Below are 21,547 nucleotides of genomic sequence, written 5' to 3'. Positions count from 1 at the left end.
AAACCTATGATTCCTTTCCATATTCTCCATGACTGTGTTTCCTATTATCTTCTATCTCAAAAGCATCTAACTTCTTACCTTTGCATTGTTCCCCTTTCCTTCTTTCTAATAGATGTCCATATCAGACCTGCAACTTCATTTAATTTGACATCTACTGTGTTTTGACATATTTGAGTGAATCACAGAGTAGTCATTATGAGATTCAAAACTCATGTAAAAGCATTGAGTTGTAAAAGAAAGGATGTAATCTGAAAAAAGAAATTGATGTGACTAAAGAATATGGATTGTTGAGGGTGACTAGGGGTGGAGATGGAATAAGAGGAGATGTAGTAGTGAGAGATGAGGCTTAGAGGTAGGTTTAAACTTTGTTTTGCAGGCTGTAAATGCCATGCTAATAATTTTGGGTTTATTCTGTAAGCATTGAGCAACTAGAGGATTATAGCTAATTCTCTCCTAAGGATTTTGCTTCAGTTTCCCAACCTAAATATCAAAGTCCTTAAGTTATAGTCCATTAGATCCTAGCACTTTGATCTTTCTTCACTTTAGTCTTTCTTTGAAATATTCATTTATTCTTCTCCAGTTTACCCACCTCTTCTGTGGATAACTTCTGCATCTTTAGCTTTGATATCCCAAATTCCAGGCCTACATTTTCTCAGCTGCCTGCTGGATGTTGCTACCTGGATGCTCCATTGTACCTTCAATCATAGCATAATTAAAAGCATTTTTTTTTTGTCCTTAAATAATAGACTTCCACCTTCAAATCCTCTTTTCTGTTAGTGTTGTTTTTCTCTAAGACATCAGTCTTGAATTTTAGAATTTCTTTTCTTTTGGCTCCCCATACCCAATCTGCATGACTCATTCCCTTTGCTATTAAGAATCTCTATTCAAATGTTACTTTATAAGAGAGACCTTCCCTGATTATAAAATATATGACATTAACCCTTTTCCTGCCCTAGCGCTCCCTTTCCTCCTTTACCTTATCCTCACCTGATATATTATGTATTTGTTTATTGTGCATCTTCTCAACTAGAATTTAGGAGAATTTGTTGATTTTGTTCATTGGGGAATCTACTGGGTAGAGCAATGCCAGGCATATAATAAGTACTCAGTAAATATTTTGTTGACTGAACTGAATTATTCTGTCACTATGCTTTATCAGTTTTTCTTCTGTAATGTTTCTTTTATCCTTTTTCTTCCATCCCTCCACGATCTTAATCCAGACTGTTTTTTTGCCAGAATTACTGCAAAGTCATTTTTCTCTCTACTACATTTTCTACATATCTTTGAGATTGATCGTTCTTAAAGTAGTGTTTGGTTATGCCACTTCCCTTCTCAGGAGCTTTCTGTTGCTCCATAAGTCCAGACTCTTGAGCCTGAAATTCATAGTGGTCTACAGTTCACTTTTTCCCTCTTCTTTCAACTTGTATCTTATACTGCTCTTCTACAAAGATCTTTTGTCCTCCCTGACTTGTCTAGTCATTACCTTACCAAGTTTGGTTTGTACATTTTTCTTACTGGGAATGCCCTCTTTTCTTATTTCTGATATTTTGGCTTTTTAGGTTGCCAGGACCAGATACTCATTTAGGCCACCTTAAGTGAGAGGGTATTATTTGAAGGATGCCTGTGCACTAGAAAGACATCAAGAATCTAAGTGCCTCTGGTGAAGACCTTTTCTTTATCCTTTTCATGGCATCTTAGCTTCTTTGTTTTCTGTTCTAACTGGTCTGTTCTCTGTATTTCTAGTTCAGTTTTGGAAGCAAGAAAGCAGATCAGCTTAGCTAATACCCTTATCCCTTTTGAGCATGGCAAGGAATATCAAGTTACTAGTCAGTTTATAGTTGGTTCCCTCTTTAGCCAGGTCCCCACTCTTAATCTGGAGAAGGCAATGGCACCCCATTCCAGTACTCTTGCCTGGAAAATCCCATGGACGGAGGAGCCTGGTGGGCTGCAGTTCATGGGGTCTCAAGGAGTCGGACACGACTGAGCGATGTCACTTTCACTTTTCACTTTCCTGCATTGGAGAAGGAAATGGCAACCCACTCCAGTGTTCTTGCCTGGAGAATTCCAGGGACGGCGGAGCCTGGTGGGCTGCCGTCTATGGGGTCGCACAGAGTCGGACTTGACTGAAGTGACTTAGCAGCAGCAGCAGCAGCCACTCTTAATCCAATCAGTAACTGCTGCTTCTTAAAGAACAGGCTTGTGTTTGAGCAAGTGGTTAGGGGTGCAGTAGATTTATTAGGAGTGGCAGACACTGTAACAGACTAGTTTCAGTTCAGTTTAGTTGCTCAGTCATGTCTGACTCTTTGCATCCCCATGTACTGCAGTATGCCAGGCTTCCCTGTCCATCATTAACAGGCTAGTTTAATACAGCAGATATCTGAATTCTGCTCTTTAAGACTAGACTCAGCTAGTCTTTTCCTGTCTCGAACCATTTCTGACTATCTCAGCCAGTGTATTCTCCCTTTCCCTTTTATAGCTTTTATTGTTACAACCCATTTTAGAGTTATTTTTGCTTTGTGTTCCTATAAATATATTAGAATGCAAGCTCCTTTAAAGTTGGGACTGGGTCTTATAAACCTTTTGATCTATACATCATTAAAAGACATGTCCTCTGAGGTCTTATAAACATACTTTATAACATATATGTGATTGTCTTTGTTTCAGGGTCTTTACCTTTTGCCAGCTCAAAAGTTAGCATCAACTTGCAGAAAGACCCCATCATTCAAAAGTATGGCTCTAAGAAAGTGGGCTTGACTAGATGCCTTCTCACAAAGGAGGAAATGAAAACATATCACTTTCCATTACAAGGTTGGTATAGATTTTATCCTGTGTTGGCAACAATGGAAGAATGTCTGTTAGTTTATTTAAAAATATTACTGTTGAAAGTTTGTTTTTATGGACTGCTTTCCAAGTGACTTATTCCATCCTCTATTAAAGAGGAAATACTTTAAGTGCAGTGTTTCCTAAACTGTAGGATGTATACTGTGACTGATTTTAGGTAGTACATGAACATGACCTTAAATAACATTGAAATATTTTGTGGGAATAAAAAAATATTCCTTTTTTATTTTTCTTTCATTCCTTCTTAGTGTATTGAAGTCAATATGTCTTTAACATTTTAACACTTCTCTAGTACTTCTAATATTCCTCCCACCCACCCCCACCTCCATTTTCTTTAATAAATAGGTCTAGGCTCAGAGCCTTGGTCAGTTATGTAGTAAGACTTTAATAAAAATTCTTTTATTTATTACCTCTTAATCACAGCAGTAATATTATAATTTCTTAAAAAAAAATAAAGCCCTATTGAGATATAATTAACCTACCATACAGTTCACCCATTTAAAGTATACAATTTCAATAGTTTTTAGTATGTTTGCAGATTTCGTCAACTATTGCCACAGTCAGTTTAGAACACTTGCATTACCCCAAAAGAAACCTTGTACTATCATTTCCTGCAATGTCCTTTAGCCCAAGGCAACTACTAATTACTCTCTGTTAATAGATTTACCTATTGTGAATATAAATGGAATCACACAATATGTGGTCTTTTGTAATTAACTTTTTTAGCTCAGCATAAAATTTTCATGGTTTATCCATGTTGTAGCATGTATTATTATGTCCTTTATTTTCATTCTAATGATATTCCATGTATGTTTATACATTTTATTTATCCAGTCATCAGTTGATGACATTTGAATTGTTTATACTTTGGGGCTGTTGTGAATAATGCTACATCCAGATGAAAGTTTTTGCATGGGTATATGTTTTCATTTTTCTTAAGTATGTAGCAAGGGGTATATACCTACCAAATCCTATGGTAACTCTATGTTTATCCTTTTAAGGAACTACCAGACTTTTTTTTTTTTCCTTTTTAAAAAATTTAAAATAATTTACTTATTTGTTTAATTGGAGGCTAATTACTTTACAATATTGTGGTGGTTTTTGCCAAACATCAACATGAATCAGCCATGGGTGAATATGTGTCCTCCCATCCTAAACCCCCCTCACACATCCCTCCCTACCCCATCACTCTGGGTTGACTTGGCTTCGAGTGCCCTGTTTCATGCATCAAACTTGCCCCAGTCATCTGTTTTACATATCGTAATATACATGTTTCAATGTTATTCTCTCAAATTATCCCACCCTCGCCTTCTCCCACATAGTCCAAATGTCTCTTCTTTACATCTGTGTTTCTTTTGGTGTCTTGCAGATAGGGTCGTCATTACCGTCTTTATAAATCCCATATATATTCCATATAAATTACATACATACAGTGTTAATATACTGTATTGGTGTTTCTGTTTCTGACTTACTTCACTCTATATAATAGGCTCCAGTTTCATCCACCTCATTAGAACTGACTCAAATGCATTAATTTTTTATAGCTGAGTAATATTCCATTGTGTATATGTACCACAGCTTCCTTATCCATTCTCTGCTGATGGACATCTAGGTTGCTTCCATGTCCTAGCTATTGTAAACAGTGCTGCAGTGAACATTGGGGTACATGTGTTTCTTTCAATTCTGGTTTCTTCGGTGTATATGCCCAGCAGTGGAATTGCTGGGTCTGAGCCTGGTAGGCTGCCATCTATGGGGTTGCACAGAGTCGGACACGACTGAAGCGACTTATCAGCAGCAGCAGCATGGTAGTTCTGTTTCCAGTTTTTTAAAGGAATCTCCACACTGTTCTCCATAGTGGCTGTACTAGTTTGTATTCCCACCAACAGTGTAAAAATGTTCCCTTTTCTCCACACCCTCTCCAGCATTTATTGTTTGTAGACTTTTTGATGGCAGCCATTCTGATCCACATAAGATGATACCTCATTGTGGTTTTGATTTGCATTTCTCTAGTAATGAGTGATGTTGAACACTCATTCATATTTTCATTTTTGTTAGCCATCTGTATGTCTTCTTTGGAGAAATGTCTGTTTAGTTCTTTGGCCCACTTTTTGATTGAGTCTTTTGTTTTTCTGGTATTGAGCTGCCTGAACTGATTATATATTTTAAAGATTAATTCTTTGTAAGTTGCTTCATTTGCTGTTATTTTTTCCCATTCTGAAGGCTGCCTTTTCACCTTGCCTATAGTTTCCTTCATTGTGCAAAAGCATTTAAGTTTAATTAGGTCCCATTTGTTGTTTTTTGTTTTTATTTCCATTACTCTGGGAGGTGGGTCATAGAGAATCTTGCTGTGATTTATGTCAGTGTTCTGCCTATATTTTCCTCCAAGAGCTTTATAGTTTCTGGTCTTACATGAAGATCTTTAATCCATTTTGAATTTATTTTTGTGTATGGTGTTAGAAAGTGTTCTAGTTTCATTCATTTACATGTAGTTGACCAGTTTTCCCAGCACCACTTGTTAAAGAGATTGTGTTTTCTCCATTGTATATTTTGCCTCCTTTGTCAAAGATAAGGTATCCATAGGTGTGTGGATTTATCTCTGGGCTTTCTGTTTTGTTCCATTGGTCTATCTTTCTGTCTTTGTGCCAGTACCATACTGTCTTGATGACTGTAGCTTTGTAGTATAGTCTGAAGTCAGGCAAGTTGATTCCTCCCGTTCCATTCTTCTTTCTCAAGGTTGCTTTGGCTATTTGAGGTTTTTTTGTGTATCCATACAAATTGTGAGATTATTTGTTTTGCTTCTGTGAAAAATACCGTTGGTAGCTTGATAGGGATTGCATTTAATCTATAGATTAATTTGGGTAGCAAACTCATTTTCACTATATTGATTCTTCAATCCACAAACATGGTATTTCTGCATCTATTTGTGTCATCTTTGATTTCTTTCATCATTGTTTTATAGTTTTTTGTATATAGGTCTTTTGTTTCTTTAGGTAAATTTATTCCTAAGTATTTTATTCTTTCCATTGCAGTGGTGAATGGGATTGTTTCCTTAATTTCTCTTTTTGTTTCTTCATTGTTAGTGTATAGGAATGCAAGAGATTTCTGCGTGTTAATGTTATATCCTGCAACTTTACTATATCATTGATAAGCTCTAGTAATTTCCTGGTGGTGTCTTCAGGGTTTTCTATGTAGAGGTTTATGTCATCTGCAAACAGTGAGTTTTACTTCTTTTCCATTCTGGATTCCTTTTATTTCTTTTTCTTCTGTGGCTGCTGCTGCTAAGTCGCTTTAGTCGTGTCCAACTCTGTGCGACCCCATGGTCAGCAGCCCACCAGGCTCCCCTGTCCCTGGGATTCTCCAGGCAAGAACACTGGAGTGGGTTGCCATTTCCTTCTCCAATGCATGAAAGTGAAAAGTGAAAGTGAAGTTGCTCAGTCATGTCCAATTCCCAGCAACGCCATGGACTACAGCCTACCAGGCTCCTCCATCCATGGAATTGTCCAGGCAAGAGTACTGGAGTGGGGTGCCATTGCCTTCTCCATTCCTGTGGCTAGGGCTTCTGAAACTATGTTAAATAGTAGTGGTGAAAGTGGTGAACAAGACTTGTCTTGCTCCTGATTTTAGAGGAAATGCTTTCAATTTTTTGCCATTGAGGATAACGTTTACTATGGGTTTGTCATATGTGGCTTTTATTATGTTGAGGTATGTTCCTTCTATGCCTGCTTTCTGGAGAGTTTTTTTTTATCATAAATAAGTGTTGAATTTTGTCAATGGCTTTCTCTATGTCTATTGAGGATTTTTGCATCTATGTTCATCAGTGATATTAGACTGTAGATTTCTTTTTCTGTGGCATCTTTGTCTGTTTTTGGTATTAGGATGATGGTGGCCTCATAGAATGAGTTTGGGAATTTACCTTCCTCTGCAATTGTCTAGAAGAGTTTGAGTAGGATAGGTTTTAGCACTTGTAATTTTTTGGTGGAATTCACCTGTTTAAGCCATCTGGTCCTAGGCTTTTGTTTGTTGGAAGATTTTTTATTACAGTTTTGATTTCCATGCTTGTGATGGGTCTATTAAGATTTCTTTTTCTTCTTGCTTCAGTTTTGGAAGGTTATACTTTTCTAAGAATTTGCCCATCTCTTCCAAGTTGTCCATTTTATTGGTATATAATTGCTCATGGTAGTCTCTTATGATCGTTTGTATTTCTCTGTTGTCTGTTGTGATTCTTCATTTTCATTTCTAATTTTATTGATTTGATTCTTCTTTTTTTCTTGATGAGTCTGGCTAACAGTTTGTCTATTTACCTTCTCAAAGAACCCACTTTTAGTTTTGTTGATCTTTGGTATAGTCTCCTTTGTTTCTTTTTCATTTATTTCTGCTCTGATTTTTATGATTTCTTTCCTTCTACTAACTTTGGGGTTCTTCTTTTCTTCTTTTCCTAGTTGCTTTAGGTGTAAAGTTAGGTTGTTTATTTGATGTTTCTCTTCTTTTTTGAGGTAGGCTTGTATTGCTATGAACCTTCCTCTTAGCACTGCTTTTACTGAATCCCATAGGTTTTGGGTTGTTGTGTTTTCATTTTCATTTGTTTCTATGCATATTTTGATTTCCTTTTTGATTTCTTCCATGATCTGTTCGTATACAAAATTGTGTTGTTTAGCCTCCATATGTTTATATTTTTAAATAGTTTTTTCTTGTAGTTGACATCTAATCCTACTGCATTGTGATCATAAAAGATGCTTGAAATGATTTCAATTTTTTAAAATTTACCAAGGCTAGATTTGTGGCCCAGGATGTGATCTATCCTGGAGAATGTTCTGTGTGCACTTGAGAAAAAGGTGAAATTCATTATTTTTGGGTGAAATGCCTTACAGATATCAATTAGGTCTAACTGGTCTATTGTATCGTTTAAAGCTCGTGTGTCCTTGCTAATTTTCTGTTTGGTTGATCTATCCATAGGTGTGAGTGGGGTAGTAAAGTCCCCCACTATTATTGTGTCACTGTTAATTTCCCATTTCATACTCATTAGCATTTGCCTTACATATTGAGGTGCTCCTATGTTGGTTGCATATATATTTATGATTGTTATATCTTCTTCTTGGATTGATCCTTCGATCATTATGTAGTGTCCTTCTTTATCTCTTATCATGGTCTTTATTTCAAGGTCTATTTTATCTGATATGAGTATTGCTACTCCTGCTTTCTTTTGGTCTCCATTTATATGAAATAACTTTTTCCAGCCCTTCACTTTCAGTCTGTATGTGTCCCTTGGTTTGAGGTGGGTTTCTTGTAGACAGCATATATAAGGGGTCTTGTTTTTGTATCCATTTGGCCAGTCTTTGTCTTTTGGTTGGAGCATTTAACCCATTTACATTTAACATAATTATTGATAAGTATGATACCATTACTGTTTATTTTGTTGTTTTGGGTTCATTTTTAGAAACCTTTTCTGTGTTTCCTGTCTAGAGAAGATACTTTAACATTGGTTGAAGAGCTGGTTTGGTGGTGCTGAATTCTCTCAGCTTTTGCTTGTCTGTAAAGCTTTTAATTTCTCCTTTATATCTGAATGAGATCCTTGCTGGGTAGAGTAATCTTGGTTGTAGGTTATTCTCTTTCATAACTATGTCCTGCTATTCACTTCTGGCCTGAAGAGTTTCTATTGAAAGATCATCTGTTATCCTTATGGGATTCCTCTTGTGTGTTATTTGTTGCTTTTTCCCTTGCTGCTTTTAATATTTGCTCTTTGTGTTTGATCTTTGTTAGTTTGATTAATATGTGTCTTGGGGTGTTTTGCCTTGGGTTTATCCGGTTTGGGACTCTCTGAGATTTTTGGACTTGGGTGGCTATTTCCTTCCCCATTTTGGGAAGTTTTTGACTGTTATCACCTCAAGTGTTTTCTTATGCCCTTTCTTTTTGTCTTCTTCTTCTGGGACACCTATGATTCGAATGTTGGGGTATTTAATATTGTCCTAGAGGTCTCTGAGGTTGTCATCATTTAATTCTTTTTTCCTCTCTGCTTCATTTATTTCTACCATTCTATCTTCTACCTCACTTATCCTCTCTTCTGCCTCAGTTATTCTACTGTTTGTTCCCTCCAGAGTGCTTTTAATCTCAGTTATTGCATTGTTCATTATTAATTGACTCTTCCTTATTTCTTCTAGGTCTTTGTTAAATATTTCTTGTATCTTCTCAATCCTTGTCTCTAGTCTACTTATCTGTAACTCCATTTTGTTTTCAAGATTTTGGATCATCTTTACTGTCATTCTGAATTCTTTTTCAGGTAGACTCCCTATCTCCTCTTTGGTTTGTCATGTTCCTTCACCTGCTGAATATTTCTCTGCTTTTTTGTTCTGTTTAGATTACTGTGTTTGGGGTGCCCTTTCTGCAGGCTGGTTCCTCTTAATTGTGAAGTCTGCTCCCTGTGTATGGGGTTGGAATAGTGGCTTGTCAAATTTTTTTGGTTTGGGGAACTTGCATCTGGGTTCTGGTGGGTGGAGCTGGATCTCTTCTCTCTGGAGTGCAATGAAGTGTCCAGTAGTGAGTTTTGTGGTGTCTATGGGTTTGGCATGGCTTTGGGCAGCTTGTCTTTCAATGTTCAGGGTTGTGTTCCTGTTTTTCTGGAGAATTAGGGTGGTGTGTCTTGGACTAGAACTTATTAGCTCTTGGTTGGAACTTGGTTTCAGTGTAGTTGTGGAGACTTTTGGGTGAGCTCTTGTCTATTAATGTTTCCTGGAGTCAAGAGTTCTCTGATGTTCTAAAGTTTTGGAGTTAAGCTTCCTGCCTCTGGCTTTCAGTCCTTCTCTTACTGTAGCCTCAAGACTTCTCCTTCCGTACAGCACAGAAGATAAAACCCTTAGGTTAATGGTGAAACAATTCTCCATAGCCAGGGACACCAGGGAGATTCACAGAGTTATGTAGAGAAGAGAAGATGGAGGAAGGAGATAGAGTTGACCTCGAGGAGAAAAGGGAGAGTCAAAGGGGAGAGACCAATCAAGCCAGTAATCAAATCCCTAAGTGAAAATGGATACTGAAGACTAGATTCTTAAAGGTACAGAATTGCTAACAAATATCAAGAAGCAAAGATTAAAAACCTAGAATAGAGGTTAGACTCTCATAAGTACAATATAAAAAATACAAAACAAAATCAATCACAAAAATTAAAAAATATTATATATATGAAATTTTTTTTAAACTAGGTTTTTTTTTAAGAAAGGTAATAGTAGGCTATAAAAATGAAAGTTAAAGGAGTAATAAAGAACTAAATTTTTTTTAAAAATTAAGAATTGATAATAGTAAAAATATATCTAGGAATTTCTGTGGAGCTGTTGTGAGCAGTGTGGGGTCAGTTCAGTTTCAAATAGTCCCTTGTTCCAGCTTGTACTTGTTCTCAAGTTCTATAGGTGCCCCTCAAATGTGCACAGTCCCAGTATTAACTGCTGAGTTTTAGTCTGATGCACCTGTCACTTCCAGAGTGGTTCCTCCTCCTTTATTTTGGCTTCCTCTGTTTGCAGATCTCTTCAGTGTGTAATCTCTGCCCTGACACAGGGGTCAAAGGTGGCCACTTATTTAGGCTCACTTGTTCAGTTGTCTTGTGGGGAGGGAGGGACATTGCAAACAAATACTGCTGGCATGTGTGGGGAGTGCTCATGGTGGATGGACCACACTGGGTTTGCCACAGCCCAAGGTGGCATGTACTTCCCGGGTCTATACTTCTCAGGCTCCAGGGTGCTCTGCAAGGGCGCTGTCCCAAGTGGGCCCTGCATTCCATGCATTTCCCAGGTCTAAACTGCTCAGGTTCTTAGGTTCTCCACGGGGGGACAGACCCAGATGGGCTGTGCGTTTTGTGCCCTTCCAAGATCCAAGTAGCTTATGCGAGACCTGGTGCTTGGCTACTACTCTGTCCCGGGTGGGCTGTGTGTCTTATTCACCTCCCAGGTCCTGGCTGCTTGGTTTCCCAGGTGTGCAGTGAGAACACAGTCCCAGATATGCCATGTGTCTCCTCTGGGGAGCTGATCTCAGACTGTGATACTCCTGGCAGATGTCAACCGTCCAGGATCCCAGGAAGACATGGTTAGCAACTGGGAGCCTGCTCAGTTTGTTGGAAGAAGTCTCTGGGGCCAAGATTGCAGCAGCCCCTTGCCTTCCAGCTCTGGCTGTCACACGCCTATCTCTCTGCCTTTGGGGAGGGAGAGCCCTATACAGCAGCCAGCAGCTAGCTTGCTGTCCTTTGGTATTCGCTCAATCCTTTGTTATGTGAGCACACCAGGGGTCACCATGTGGTGTTAGAGCCTTTTGAGGGAAAGTTCTTTTTTTTTTTTGTCTTTGTGGAGCCCATGGTTTGGGTTGCTGTCTCACATTAGCTCCCTCAGATTGTCTTCAGGGAATTCAGGCCCGGTCCTCGGCATGAGCCTCCATGCCACTTCCTCATCTCCACTTGTAGTTGCAGTTAGGCACATATTCTGTGGGTTTTGTTTTTTTTTTTCTCCTGGTTGTGTTGCCCTCTAAGATTCAAAAACTCCCCACAGACATGCCTGTGAGAGGGTTTCCTGCTGTTTGGAAACTTCTTCTCCTTCGTGACTCCCTCCCTAGGATGGGTCTCCATCCCTAAATCTTCTGTCTCTGTTTCTGTCTTATATTTTGTCCTACCTCCTTTCAAAGAGATTGGACTGCCTTTGTGGGTGCCTGGTGTCCTTCACAGTGTTCAGAAGTTGGTTTGTAGAAGTTGCTCAACATTCAAATGATCTTTTGATTAATTAGTCAGGGAGAAAGTGGTCTCCCCATCCTATTTCTCCTCTATCTTTGGACCGCCTCCCCCCAGACTGTTTTACAAGGCCTCTGCACCATTTTACATTCCCTCCAGCAATGTATAAGGTTTCCAATTTCTCCACATCCTTACTAACACTTGTTATGCTCTTTTTGATTATACCCATCCTAATGTGAATTAGTGTCTCGTTGTGATTTTGGTTTGTATTTCTCTGATAGCTGATGATATTGAGCATCTCATTATATGCTTATTGGCCATTTGTATATCTTTTCAGATCCTTTGTCCATTTTTTAATTGGGCTGTCTTTTTTTATTACTGGAGATCTTTTTGTATTCTGGATACATACATTTCCTTTTAAAATAGATTTACTTAAAGTAAAAAAGCTATTTGTAAGATGGAGTTAACAGTTCATATATCATAGGATTGCCATGAAGATTGAGTTAATGTACAGAAAAAGCTTAGCATGGGGCACATAGTGCTTTAAAAAAGTTATTTTGTGGTATTATTGATACTAATACTACAGATAAGGAGGTCAGCAAGTACCATGTCTCCAAGATTTGAGAATATTCCTTTTGGGTTAGACTTTTTTGATTCTTTTAATTGTAATCAGTTGGAAATTTCAAGGTACTGTGACATAGAAACTGGTGAAAGCTTTTCATACTCCCCTTAGTTTCTTGTCAGATAAAAATCTGTTACCTTTAACTGTTTCAGCCTCTATCTGAAGGTAGGAATATTCAGTGATTCAGACACTTTTGGGCTTCTCAGATGAATGTGCCTGATTTATTGACTTAGGAAGGGGTATCCTAAGCCTATATCTGAGCCTCTGTACGGAGTTTTCAGGCTGGGAGTCTAGAAAATGCGGCACATTTCTAAAAAGCGATCTCAGAGAAATTTTAAGGGTAAGGTTAAGTACTAGAGTGTATATGGTGAATGTTAAACTTTCGACCTTCAGTGAAATCCTTTTAGATCTCTGCTATGGTGGAATTTCATTCCTTCTTTTTCTTGTTTGTTTAGGAAAGAAAAATACCACATACAGTCATTTGCATACTTTATTCATCCTCTGTTAGTGCATACATGGAAAAGGTCCCATGACTTAGGATTTAGGTACAATTTGTTATTGCTAATAAGGAGGAAAAAATTGTTACTTGGTAACTGCAAAAAAGTCTAGGCCCTAGTATCCCCAATAACAGCAGCCTACATTATTCTCCCCAAATATAAAAATGAGTAGATGGATAAAAAATTAAGGACAGAAATTATCTCATTTAATCTTCATATTTCAGGTGTCTAACATAGCGAAATGCCCCACAAATGTGGAGTCTCAGTTTTCCCTGAATAAATATAGGAGTGATATTTACCATTTCTAGTTCTAAAGGTAAATGTTTTATTCCTTTTCCTCCTAGGTTTTCCTGACTGTGAAAACTTTGTACCTACCAAATGTAATGGTTCTGTAACAGACAACAGTCCTCTCTTTGGCCTTGACTGTGAAATGGTAAGTGCTACTTTTGATTTTCAACTGGAGTGTTGCACACTAGGGTCTAGTTGTCTTGATTGTGTTCAGTTCTAGCATTCGGTTTAAATAACTGAAAGTGGACCCATTTCATCACGCTTTAGGAAAATTGAATCTTTGCTTCAGGATGAGGAATAAGTATCACATAAGTTTTCTAACTAGTCAATCTAATTTTTGATTATTACTCGAAGTTGATTGCTTCTGTTTTTTGGGTTTTTTTTTTCTGCACTGAGACTCTCTTGCTGTGTGCAGGCTTTCTCTAGTTGCAGCGAGCAGGGACTACTCTGTAGTTGCAGTGCAAGGGCTTCTTGTGGTGGCTTATCTTGTTGCAGAACATAGACTTTAGGGCACATGAGCTTCAGCAATTGGAGTTCTTGGGCTTAGTTACTCCATAGCAGCATGTGGACTCTTCCCAGACCAAGGACCAAACCCATGTCCCCTGCATTGGCAGGCAAATTCTTAATCACTGGACTACCAGTTGAAGTCTGCTTCTGTCTTTTGCACAGGTTTTTTGTCATTGTTGCCTTGAAGTCTTGCCTCAATTACCATTGGTTTGACTTGGTTTTACACATTTAAGATTAGAAGAAGGATTTCCCTGCTTCAGCTTCCTTTGTGTTTTACTTTGTCTAAACCTCCTTTCAAATGCTGTGTATTCCCTCTCACTTAGTGCTCAAGTAATAGTTTCTTAACTCTTAACAGTGGATAAGATCTAAGGATTTGGAGTCATATCAGGGTGTGTATCCTGGCCTTGCCTGTCTCCTTGGGCAAACTAATTCCCTAATTCTTCCTCTGCAAAGTGAGGCTAATGTTAGAGGCTATTTCATGGGGTTATTATGAGATGATATATAAAATACCTAGTATTGCATTAGATAATAGTGCATGCTAATAAATATTACTTTGTAGTGATACTTAGCATGATACTGGGTTGTAGTACACAGTAAATGGTACAATTATAATTGATGTTATGGTACAATTATAATTGATGTTATTGTTTCTGTCCCTCTTAAGCACATCCTTCCCAGAGAAATAGTACTGTGTTGGTTACCTTTAACTATAATAATGTTCAGCAGCCTGCCTAGCTTTAATTTCATTCATATTGGATCTTCTAGTCAGCAAACAGCTGTACTGTTGTCTCAGGGACCCCAGTAGCTTAGAATAGATGACAGCTGATATAGTCTTAAATAATGAGAGAAAGCAAGAGCTTCCACAGTTTAGCAGCCTAACTACATCCTAATCTTTCAGTGCCTTACATCCAAGGGAAGAGAACTAACACGTATCTCACTGGTTGCTGAAGGAGGCGGCTGTGTTATGGATGAACTTGTTAAACCTGACAACAAGATTGTGGACTATCTCACCAGGTATTTTTAACCCTGCCTCCAGCTCTTGATAGATGTCAGACTAGAGTGGAATGAAACTTACCAGGAATAGCCTGTAGCTTCTATTTAGTTAATTATTATCTCAGTTCAGTTCAGTTGCTTAGTCGTGTCTGACTCTTTGCGACCCCATGAATCGCAGCATGCCAGGCCTCCCTGTCCATCACCAACTCCTGGAGTTCACTCAGACTCAGGTCCATCAAGTCAGTGATGCCATCCAGCCATCTCATCCTCTGTCGTCCCTTTCTCCTTCTGCCCCCAATCCCTCCCAGCATCAGTCTCTTTTCCAGTGAGTCAACTCTTCACATGAGGTGGCCAAAGTACTGGAGTTTCAGCTTTAGCATCATTCTTTCCAAAGAAATCCCAGGGCTGATCTCCTTCAGAATGGACTGGTTGGATCTCATTGCAGTCCAAGAGACTCTCAAGAGTCTTCTCCAAAACCACAGTTCAAAAGCATCAAGCCTTCTTCACAGTCCAACTCTCACATCCATACATGACCACTGGAAAAACCATAGCCTTGACTAGACGGACCTTTGTTGGCAAAGTAATGTCTCTGCTTTTGAATATGCTATCTAGGTTGGTCATAACTTTCCTTCCAAGGAGTAAGCGTCTTTTAATTTCATGGCTGCAATCACCATCCGCAGTGATTTTGGAGCCCAGAAAAATAAAGTCTGACACTGTTTCCACTGTTTCTCCATCTATTTCCCATGAAGTGATGGGATCAGATGCCATGATCTTTGTTTTCTGAATGTTGAGGTTTAAGCCAACTTTTTCACTCTCCACTTTCACTTTCATCAAGAGGCTTTTTATTAGTTCCTCTTCACTTTCTGCCATAAGGGTAGTGTCATCTGCATATCTGAGGTTATTGATATTTCTCCCAGCAATCTTGATTCCAGCTTGTGCTTCTTCCAGCCCAGCGTTTCTCATGATGTACTCCGCATATAAGTTTAAGCAGGGTGACAATATACAGCCTTGACGTACTCCTTTTCCTATTTGGAACCAGTCTGTTGTTCCATGTCCAGTTCTAACTGTTGCTTCCTGACCTGCATACAGATTTCTCAAGAGGCAGGTCAGGTGGTCTGGTATTCCCATCTCTTTCAGAATTTTCCACAGTTTACTGTGATCCACACAGTCAAAGGCTTTGGCATAGTCAATAAAGCAGAAATAGATGTTTTTCTGGAACTCTCTTGCTTTTTCCATGATCCAGCAGATGTTGGCAATTTGATCTCTGGTTCCTCTGCCTTTTCTAAAACCAGCTTGAACATCAGGACGTTCACGGTTCACGTACTGCTGAAGCCTGGCTTGGAGAATTTTGAGCATTACTTTACTAGCATGTGAGATGAGTGCAATTGTGCGGTAGTTTGAGCATTCTTTGGCATTGCCTTTCTTTGGGATTGGAATGAAAACTGACCTTTTCCAGTCCTGTGGCTACTGCTGAGTTTTCCAAATTTGCTGGCATATTGAGTGCAGCACTTTCACAGCATCATCTTTCATGATTTGAAAGAGCTCAACTGGAATTCCATCACGTCCACTAGCTTTGTACGTAGTGATGCTTTCTAAGGCCCACTTGACTTCACATTCCAGGATGTCTGGCTCTATTATTATCTGCTGCTGCTGCTGCTGCTAAGTTGCTTCAGTCGTGTCTGACTGTGTGACCCCATAGACAGCAGCCCACCAGGCTCCCCCGTCCCTGGGATTCTCCAGGGAAGAACACTGGAGTGGGTTGCCATTTCCTTCTCCAGTGCATGAAAGTGAAAAGTAAAAGTGAAGTCGCTCAGTCATATCCAACTCCTAGCGACCCCATGGACTTCAGCCTACCAGGCTCCTCCGTCCATGGGATTTTCCAGGCAAGGGTACTGGAGTGGGGTGCCATTGCCTTCTCTGTATTATTATCTACTTACTATCAAAGAAAAGGCTGGGGTACCACAACTGTAAATTTTAATACTGAAATTGTACAGTGTTGGTATATAATGCTCTTATCCTTCTTGCACTCTAATTTTCCTATGACTTTAAGTCATCAGAATATTATCTTCCTTGTCATAGAATCTGACAGTTGTAGCAACTGCCAAATATCTTTGCTCTCTGATAAGACCCCATCTGAAAAAATCTATAAATCATCTTTTGGTTGTCAAATGATCTTAGACCTTAATCTCCCTTGGCCCCAGAAACCAAAATGAAACTGAGTTTTTCCACAGCAGAAATTTGAAGTTAAAATTTTTTTTTTATCATTCCAAAGATAAGCATGCAATTTCAGAATATACACAGTACTGTGATTAGGCAAAGAAAAGCCAGGAAATATTACTGTTGTTGCCCATTGTAGTTACATCTATCAGTTCATGCTTACTTAGGCACAGAGAGGCCATGATAATGATAAAGACTGTCCTATTAGTAACAAGACAATTACACGATATTGTTAGGGAACAGTCATATGTAACAAAGCTGTATGTATAAGCACGTTTGTCATAGTATTGCAAAAATATGGGAATATAAATGTAGGGGGTTGGTTAAAATGAAAATGGGGGATTGGTTAAAATGTTATATCTACTCTAACCATTTAAAATGATGTGCTGAAATAGATTTATTGATATGAAAACTTGTTCATGACATATAGAAAATGTTATGTTTATATTATACAGTAATATGCATTATGATTGCCACGTGGCTTGTGGGATCTTAGTTCCCCAATCAGGGATCAAATCTGGCCCACCACAGTGAAAGCAGGGAATCTTAACCTCTGAACCACCAGGATAGTCCCATGATAACATTTTAAAATTGTTATTTATTTTTTCATTTTTAAAATTTATTTATTTTTAATTGGAGGACAATTGCTTTACAATATTGTGTTGGTTTCTGCCATACATCAACATGAGTCAGCCATAGGCACACATATGTCCCCTTCCTTGTGAATCTCTCTCCCACCTTCTACCCGATCCCATCCTTCTAGGTAGTCACAGAGCACTGGATTTGCACTCCCTGTATTATACGGCAGATACCCATCAGCTATCTATTTTACATATGGTAATATATATGTTTCCACGCTACTCTCTATTCAACCCATACTCTCCTTTTCGCCATGTCCACAAGTCTGTTCTTTATGTCTGTGTCTCCATTGCTGCCCTGCAAATAGGTTCATCAGTACCATATTTCTAGATTCTATACATATGAATTAATATATGATATTTATCTCTTTCTGACTTACTTCACTCTGTATAATAGACTCTATGTTCCATCCACCTCATTAGAACTGACTCAAATGCATTCATTTTTATGGGTGAATAATATTCCATTCTATATATGTACCACACCTTCTTTATCCATTCATCTGTCCATGAACATCTTAAATTGCTTCCATGTCCTATCGTAAATAGTGCTGCAATGAACATTTGGGGTATATGTGTCTTTTTCAATTATGGTTTTCTTAGGGTTATATGCCTAGTAATGGGATTGTTGAGTCCTATGGTAGTTTTATCCCTAGTTTTTTAAGGTATCTCCGTACTGTCTTCCGTAGAGGCTGTATCAATTTATATTCCTACCAACAGTACAAAAGTGTTCCTTTTCTCCATACTCTCTCCAGAATTTATTGTTTGTAGATTTTTGGATGATGGCCATTCTGACAGGTGCATTTCTCAAATAATGAGTCATGTTGAGCACTTTTTCATGTGCTTATTAGCCATTGCATTTTTATAAAAATGAAACATACATGAATATATATGTATCAAAAAATATGAAAGGGTATTTATTAAAGTGTAAAAAGTGATCTCTGGGTAGTGGGATTATAGGCAGTTTTTAATTTCTTCTTTGTTTATTTTCAGTCTTATTACACTGAGCATTTATTAATGTTTTATCAATTTTTTAAAATATTCTTTTTGAAGTGGCTTTCCAGGGAGGAAAACTTAGTAATATCCTGGTTTGTCCATTTCTGTTTTTTTTGTTGTTGTTGTTGTTGTTGAAAGTTTCTCTGGAATCACAAAGAAGATTCTTAACCCAGTGACAACCAAACTCAAAGATGTACAGAGACGGTTGAAGATCCTTCTTCCTCCTGATGCTGTGTTAGTGGGCCACTCCTTAGATTTAGATCTCAGAGCACTGAAAGTGAGTATCTGATTTAGGACTTAGTTTTTCTAGCATATGAGCCTGTTTTATCTATCTTAGATCTAAAGCCTTCTGTTCCCCAGTCCACTTATTTTTTCCTTTAACATAGGATGCTACTCATTCTATTCTCTTTCCTCCTCAGATGATACATCCATATGTTATTGATACATCATTGCTGTATGTCAGAGAGCAGGGCAGAAGATTTAAGCTCAAGTTCTTAGCCAAAGCTATTTTGGGGTAAGTTTGTTTGAATATTATATTATCCTGATAGACTGCATATAAGTTAGCATATTGTGTCTTATTTAAAGAATATTGCAAAAGGTCAGCCTCTCTGCTCTTCCTCTCTCTTAGTTTGTAAACATTATTAGGAATTCTGAGATCCTAACTTCAGAGAGAAGTATGACACATAAATGAAAAAACTTTGGGAATACAAAAAGGAGTTGCATTCGTAGCTGAAGATTGATGGATAGACTGGACAGAAAAGGCAGAAAAGTTAACCAAAACTTTGAAACATAACATTTCTATATTGATAGTATCCTAGTACGTATAAACACATGTATAATGATGTTCATTATAGTGCGGTTTAAAATAGCCCCCAAATCTTCAGATATTCTACAAGACTAGTTAAATAAATTATGGTTATCTGTATAACTGAAGCTTTGTTATTGAATGTGATGATATGTGCTAATAGTTCAGTTCATTCACTCAGTGTGTCCGACTCTTTGTGACCCCATAGACTGCAGCACACCAGGCCTCCCTGTCCATCACCAGTTCCCAGAGTTTACTCAAACTCATGTCCATTGAGTCAGTGATGGCACCCAACCATCTCATCCTCTGTCATCCCCTTCTTGTCCCGCCTTCAATCTTTCCCAGCATCAGGGTCTTTTCAAATGAGTCAGTTCTTTGCAGCATGTGGCCAAAGTATTGGAGTTTCAGCTTCAGCATTACTCCTTCCAATGAATATACAGGACTGATTTCCTTTAGGATGGACTGGTTGGAACTCCTTGCTGTCCAAGTGACTCTCAAGAGTCTTCTCCAACACCACAGTTCAAAATCATCAGTTCTTCAGTGCTCAGCTTTCTTTATAGTCCAACTCTCACATCCGTACATGAATACTGGAAAAACCATAGCTTTGACTAGGTGGACCTTTGTTGGCAAAGTAATGTCTCTGCTTGTTAATACACTGTCTAGGTTGGTCATAACTTTTCTTCCAAGGAGCAAATGTCTTTTAATTTCATGGCTGCAGTCACCATCTGCAGTGATTTTGACTGTGACTGGTGATGGAAGTAAAGTCGGATTCTATCAAGAGCAATATTGCATAGAAACCTGGAATGTTAGGTCCATGAATCAAGACAAATTGGAAGTGGTCAAACAGGAGATGGCAAGAGTGAACATTGACATTTTAGGAATCAGTGAACTAAAATGGACTGGAATGGGTGAATTTAACTCAGATGACCATTATATCTACTACTGTGGGCAAGAAGGCAATGGCACCCCACTCCAGTACTTTTGCCTGGAAAATCCCGTGGATGGAGGAGCCTGGTGGGCTGCAGTTCATGGGGTCGCTAGAGTCAGACACGACTGAGCGACTTCACTTTCACTTTTCACTTTCATGCATTGGAGAAGGAAATGACAACCTACTCCAGTGTTCTTGCCTGGAGAATCCCAGGGACGGGAAGCCTGGTTGGCTGCCGTCTATGGGGTCGCACAGAGTCGGACACGACTGAAGTGACGCAGCAGCAGCAGCAGCAGTGGCCAAGAATCTGTGAGAAAAAAATGGAGTAGCCATCATAGTCAACAAAAGAGTCTGAAATGCAGTACTTGGATGCAATTTCAAAAATGACAGAATGATCTCAGTTCATTTCCAAGGCAAACCATTCAATATCACAGTAAGCCCAAGTTTAGCCCTGACCAGTAATGCTGAAGAAGCTGAAGTTGAATGGCTCTGTGAAGACCTATAAGACCTTTTAGAACTAACACCCCCAAAAGATGTCCTTTTCATTAGAGGGGACTGGAATGCAAAAGTAGGAAGTCAAGAGATACCTGGAATAAAGGCAAATTTGGCCTTGGAATACAGAATGAAGCAGGGCAAAGGCTGATAGAGTTTTGCCAAGAGAATGCACTGCTCATAGCAACACCCTCTTCCAACAACTCAAGAGAAGACTCTATACATAGACATCACCAATTGGTCAATACCGAAATCAGATTGATTATATTCTTTGCAGCCAAAGATGAAGAAGCTCTATACAGTCAGCAAAAACAAGACTGTAAGCTGACTGTGGCTCAGATTATGAACTCCTTATTGCCAAATTCAGACTTAAATTTAAGGAAGTAGGGAAAACCACTAGACCATTCATGTATGACCTATATCAAATCCCTTATGATTATACAGTGGAAGTGACAAATAGATTCAAGGGATTAGATCTGATAGAGTGCCTGTTGAACAATGGACAGAGGTTCGTGACATTGTAGAGGAGGCAGTGATCAAAAGCATCCCCAAGAAAAAGAAATGAAAAAGGCAGAATGGTTGTCTGAGGAGGCCTTTTAAATAGCTATGAAAAGAAGAGAAGCAAAAGGCAAAGGAGAAAAGGAAAGGTATCAGCATCAGAATGCAGAGTTCCAAAGAATAGCAAGCAGAGATAAGAAAGTCTTCCTCAGGGATTAATGCAAAGAAATAAAGGAAAACAATAGAATGGGAAAGACCAGAAATGTCTTCAAGAAAATTATAGATACCAAGGGAAGATTTCATGCAAAGATGGCCACAATAAAGGACAGAAATGGTATGGATCTCTCAGAAGCAGAAGATACTAAGAAGAGGTAGCAAGAATACACTGAAGAACTATACAATAAAGATCTTTACAACCCAGATAATCACGATCATGTGATCACTCACCTAGAGCCAGACATCCTGAAATGCAAAGTCAAGTGGGCCTTAGGAAGCATGACTAGGAACAAAGCTAGTGAAGGTGATGGAAT

The 21,547-nt window shown here is 38.6% G+C and overlaps 1 protein-coding gene across 8 annotated transcripts in view; it reads left to right on the top strand.

Annotated features, from left to right (window-relative positions):
• The window catches only part of REXO5 (RNA exonuclease 5), a 58,316-nt gene that overhangs the window by 11,788 nt on the left and 24,981 nt on the right, over positions 1 to 21,547 (top strand). For all 8 annotated transcript variants that reach the window (XM_006062629.4, XM_006062627.4, XM_025274563.3 and 5 more), the window contains exons 6-10: positions 2,665 to 2,808; positions 13,000 to 13,088; positions 14,349 to 14,464; positions 18,433 to 18,571; positions 18,714 to 18,808. In XM_006062629.4, coding sequence (XP_006062691.1) covers positions 2,665 to 2,808; positions 13,000 to 13,088; positions 14,349 to 14,464; positions 18,433 to 18,571; positions 18,714 to 18,808 — 583 coding nt within the window. The remainder of the gene's footprint in view (positions 1 to 2,664; positions 2,809 to 12,999; positions 13,089 to 14,348; positions 14,465 to 18,432; positions 18,572 to 18,713; positions 18,809 to 21,547) is intronic.

The sequence above is a fragment of the Bubalus bubalis genome, chromosome 24 (genome assembly GCF_019923935.1).
Source record: "Bubalus bubalis isolate 160015118507 breed Murrah chromosome 24, NDDB_SH_1, whole genome shotgun sequence".
Taxonomy (NCBI): Eukaryota; Metazoa; Chordata; class Mammalia; order Artiodactyla; family Bovidae; genus Bubalus; species Bubalus bubalis.
This window is presented reverse-complemented; position numbering and strand designations above follow the sequence as displayed.